Consider the following 5254-nt stretch of genomic DNA (forward strand, 5'->3'; position numbering starts at 1 on the left):
TCGTTGTGTTGTTTAACAGTGGATGTCTCCAGTCCTGTGACGTATGACACTCTCAAGTAGACTCCTACCGGTTTCTTCTCGTGATCACACAGAGGTTGGGTTAGGTGAAATGGCTGGGGGTGGAACTGGATCAGCTGCATAGACAGCACCCACATACAGAAAGTGTCTGTAGGTGTGTGTGTGTTTCATAGGAATTTAACAAGTTCTGTCGAAATCATCATTGCTTTTGTGCAGAAGAATAGACAGACGTCCTGTAGACAAAATCCACTAAATTCCATCTGACAAGAGGCAAGAGGATTTTGAGACGCAGAGTCTGTGTCTGTCAAGCTGTGGTAAACAGTGTGAAGTGAAGTTTCGTTGTTGTTTTACAGTGGATGCCTCCAATCATGTATGACGCACTCAGGTAGACTCCTACTAGTTTCTTCTTGTGATCACACTGAGGTTAGCTTAGGTCAGACACGTGCACGTGTGGCCTGCTGGAGGTCATTTTGCAGGGCTCTGGCAGTGCTCCTCCTTGCACAAAGGCGGAGGTAGCGGTCCTGCTGCTGGGTTGTTGCCCTCCTACGGCCTCCTCCACGTCTCCTGATGTACTGGCCTGTGTCCTGGTAGCGCCTCCATGCTCTGGACACTACGCTGACAGACACAGCAAACCTTCTTGCCACAGCTCGCATTGATGTGCCATCCTGGATGAGCTGCACTACCTGAGCCACTTGTGTGGGTTGTAGACTCCGTCTCATGCTACCACTAGAGTGAAAGCACCACCAGCATTCAAAAGTGACCAAAACATCAGCCAGGAAGCATAGGAACTGAGAAGTGGTCTGTGGTCACCACCTGCAGAATCACTCCTTTATTTGGGGGTGTCTTGCTAATTGCCTATAATTTCCACCTTTTGTCTATTCCATTTGCACAACAGCATGTGAAATTTATTGTCAATCAGTGTTGCTTCCTAAGTGGACAGTTTGATTTCACAGAAGTGTGATTGACTTGGAGTTACATTGTGTTGTTTAAGTGTTCCCTTTAATTTTTGGAGCAGTGTATTTCACACAGAGTGAGCCCATGCTTGTGACTTAAGCAAATTTTACTCCTGAATTTATTTAGGCTTGCCAGAACTAAAAGGGGTTGAATAGTTAATGACTCAAGACATTTCAGATTTTCATTCTTAATTTGTAAACATTTCTAAAAACATAATTCCACTTAGACATTTTGGGGCATTGTGTGTAGGCCAGTGACTCAAAATCTCAATTGGATCCATTTTAAATTCAGTGTGTAACACGTCAAGGGGTGTAAATACTTTCTGAAGGCACTGTACTTCCAGCAGTCACACATAGGACTAATGCCTCCATGTAGTGTATGCACTGTTACCTCATCAGAACTTCTTTAACAGGGCCAGGACCAGTCTTCTAAAATCAGCTGCAAAGTCAGTGTCACTAATAGTCCCCCTTAGGAACTGTAACAGGCTAGACAAGGTCTATTGTAAGGTTGTGTGTGTGTTTCATTCATAAGAATTGAACAGATAAGTTCCGTTAAAACCATAATCGAAGACAAAATCCCCAATATTCCAGCTGACAAGAGGCCTTGTATAACAGATCATTTTATTTCATTTCTTTATTCTTCAATATTTTACAGTCCACATTAACCCATCAAAAGAGAGCCAGACAACAGCTCCATGAGTAACACAGAGAGGAGCTGTTGAGTCCAGCTTCACACACAGCCCTCTGTGGTCCATTGGGTTAAAGTAAACAGAACCACAACGGCGACATGATATGGTAACCACCTAAACTAGAGGATTCTGAACAGAATACCACAGCAGTTCTTTTAGCCTCGGTTTCAGAACCAAAACAAAACAATTCCCAAATGAAGGACAAATAAATCAACCTAAAACATAAAAATAATATCATCCAATCGTACAAACATGAGAAATACTAGAAAACTATAAATTGTTGAATGTGCATGACAAAATGTAGCACTACAAACTGTTTCCATCTCAAGTAAATATATATATAATTTCCAAGTCGTAGGATCAATTAATATGGTACTCAAAATGTATACAGCATCTACAATTTTCAAAAACATAACATGCCAAAAGTAAGGAGCCAGGATTCAGGAGTGATGAGTTTAAAACTAAAAGAAAAGTAGAATGCTGAAATACTGTGCTTGTAGTCACACACACACACTAATAAAAGCTCAGCAGTTCAGTATAGCCAGGTTGGGTTCCCTCCACCAATCAAGAGTTCATGTAAAGTTTTTACAAAAAGATTTAAAAAACGTAAGGAGTTCTAAACAAAACATGTTCTGGAAGCCGTTCAAAACAAAACATTTTCTAGAAGCTGTTCTAAAAATGATGGGAACCAGAGGAGACAAACACATGACCAACAGAAGATCAGAATAAAGCAGCAACAGGTAAGTGTGCAAAGACTCAACCATAAGTACAACACTACTGCATCTGTCAGAAAACACATTATACTGCAATTAATAAAATCACCCCTTCCAATTAGTAGGTATTTCTTTCCCCTATATCATTTCTTACATGTATATATAATATACAAAGCACTAGAGTTCAACTGAGCATTTTCTATCAACGTCCAATAGCGTTAAGTCCAATGCAAAGTTAACCACCACCAATTAAACAAAAAGACTGCAGCAAAACAAATAAGTCATGACATCATAATAACTCATGGTGAGATGAAGGAAAAAACTACAAAAGAACTCTGAGAGCCTGTGTTTTTATTCACCTGGAGATTGTTACAGACACTGCATCACACGACAGACGCTAGTCACTGAACCTAACCCGTCTGGTCCTGTACTGTGGCCTGCTGGCGGCGCTTCAATAAGGAGCACTCACACAAGCAGAACACTCCTCAACGTTGCCCTAACGTTGTGTCAATCCTACCGTAACGTTGTTACAGATAAGCATAAGCCTGGCTAAACGCTATGCTGACTAATGCAGCAAGTTACATGCAGTGCTGCCCTACACAATGCATCTACATTACTGCAGTCAGTTCGATGCAACTGGTGTCCTGATGTTATTCTAACGTTAATATTGCAGCCAGGGCCAAGGAGTGGAGAGAAGATGATAATGACAGTTTTTGACCATCTTTCTCTCAAATTAGCAGAAAGACATTTCAACGGAATAAATAAGATTAGGAATCTCCAGGTCAACCATAGTCCATTTCAACACTGAAGAGAGACCCCAGAGAAAGAGATGTGCAGCTGCTTTCCAACTTAAATAATATGTCACTGGAATACACACATCATCATTATCATCTTGACATCCTCCCAATGAAAACAGTAGGCTGTCTGTAGCCTACCGTTCTCTCAGCTCTGGTCAAAGGGTACAAGTGAGGAAATGAGCTGATACAGTCACTAAACCTCTTCCGGACACTAGTAGGGATAGTTTGGACTATCTGGTGAAATCCAGAGAATCCTCAGTCAAATGCTTCATGTGTTCATATCTTTTGTTATATTTTTGAAGACTGAAGAGGTCATTTCACATTTAAAAAGGAGATATGGAGGACGATTGAGACACCAGTGTCGTAATAATAATATCACAGGAAATTATAAAATAAAATAAAACATTTTAGGGAGTAAGACAAAATATTAGCCAACTCTTTCTTTCCTATGCCTACCATGTTAGGCTTGCCACTGCACAGACGGTATAGTCTACAATAGAAAGAATGAGCTGTCCTCAAACACTAAGAATGAGCTGTCCTCAGTCAGTCTTTCAGTCAGTCAGGCTCTCTCTCTCGTGCTCGCTCTCTTGCTCTTTCCAGATAGGGTGCTGTGGCAGGGCAAGGCTAGCCTTGCAGGAGAGGAAGATTTGGAGAGAGAGGTAGAGCAGGTGTGTCCAGTGAGAGAGGAGAGATGGGGTAGTGTCATCTGTTCAGGTCTAAAACAGCCCTATGGAGACTGGACTCTCTGGGGTGATGGGGGGGGGGTAGTAGTAGTAGATACTCAGAGGGGTGAAGGTCAAAGGTCAAGTGGTGGTTAGAGCTGGAAGCCCTCCATGGGCCCGTCCTGCTGCTGGAAGATGAACTGGCCTTGGTTCTGGTCCACCTGTGGGGCGATGCTAGCGTCCTCCTCCTCCACACCAAAGTAGTGCTCGATCAGGTCAAAAGCCTTCTGGTAGATCTCCTGATTCTCATGGCTCTGCAGGAACTCTATCTTGTCCAGACCTGCCGTGGACATTTTTACATTTAGCAGATGTTATTATCCAGAGCGACTTACAGTCAGTGCATTCAACGAACGTAGGTACGACATCCACACAGTCATCACAAATAGAACTTTCCTCAATAAAGCAGCCATCCGCTAAATCAGTGCTAGTAAGAAAAGCCAGTGGACACACACGCACACAAATTAATATCAGGCCTTAGTGACTCACATGACAATACTGAGTCATAATCACTAACTAACAGCTGTTTAAATTTGGCAGCATGTGTCCTTGCATCTTATTAGATAAGAACTACAGAGTACACTATTCACTTCACAGCAACATATCTACTGCCATCTAGTGGAACAGTGTGCATTCCACTGGCTAAGTGATTATCCATAGCCTAATGACATTTCTCCTTCTCCCTGAAGAGTGCAATCGTTCCCTCTGCCTCCTTACGTCAGTGCATACCTTATAAATCCACGAGACATTTGCTATTTCAGGGAGAATGTGGAGAAACAGAATTGAGAGTACATCTTAGGGTTGATTCCTGTCCCACTCTCTTATGTTGTGTGTGTGTGTAAAACATACCATAGGCTTCCTCTATGAGGGCACAGTAAGGATTGATGCCAGTGCCGTTCTGCTTGGCCTCCTGCTCTCCCAGTCTCAGGATGTTCTCCAGGCCGTTCAGTGACACCTGCACTATCTTACTGTCCATCACTGTCAGCAGGTCACACATGGGCTTGATGGTGTTCAGACTAACCAGGTACCTACCGGGACAGCAAGACAGTGTTAAATTGACATTTTTTCACATTTGTTAATTTGGTTTAGCAGAGATACGGTTATACAGGCCTACTACACTGGGACAAAACTTTTGCCGAGCATGCGACTACTCCCATTAATTTCATGAATTCTTGGCGTAAGCAGCGAGTCTCCAAAATGATGCTCCGGTTCTATTTAAGAATTTGACGCGCGTTATTACCTGATCTGCTCAGGAGTGCCCCCAGAGGTAGCGTTGGTTATAGCCCACGCTGCTTCCTTCCTGGTGCGGAACTCTGCCTTCTGAAGAATCTCTATCAGCACTGGGAAGATGTTGGCATCTATCAC

The 5254-nt window shown here is 42.8% G+C and overlaps 1 protein-coding gene across 1 annotated transcript in view; it reads right to left on the bottom strand.

The window, feature by feature from the left end:
* Window positions 1-1573: 1573 nt before the first annotated feature.
* Window positions 1574-5254, bottom strand: part of LOC112068923 (importin subunit alpha-6) — an 8357-nt gene continuing 4676 nt past the window's right edge. Inside the window, exons 8-10 of the mRNA XM_024136153.2 lie at window positions 5130-5251; window positions 4739-4917; window positions 1574-4172 (exon numbers count right to left, since the gene is read on the bottom strand). Of these exons, the coding sequence (XP_023991921.2) occupies window positions 3985-4172; window positions 4739-4917; window positions 5130-5251 (489 nt within the window). The 3' untranslated portion in view covers window positions 1574-3984. The remainder of the gene's footprint in view (window positions 4173-4738; window positions 4918-5129; window positions 5252-5254) is intronic.

Source organism: Salvelinus sp. IW2-2015, unplaced genomic scaffold (genome assembly GCF_002910315.2).
Source record: "Salvelinus sp. IW2-2015 unplaced genomic scaffold, ASM291031v2 Un_scaffold789, whole genome shotgun sequence".
Taxonomy (NCBI): Eukaryota; Metazoa; Chordata; class Actinopteri; order Salmoniformes; family Salmonidae; genus Salvelinus; species Salvelinus sp. IW2-2015.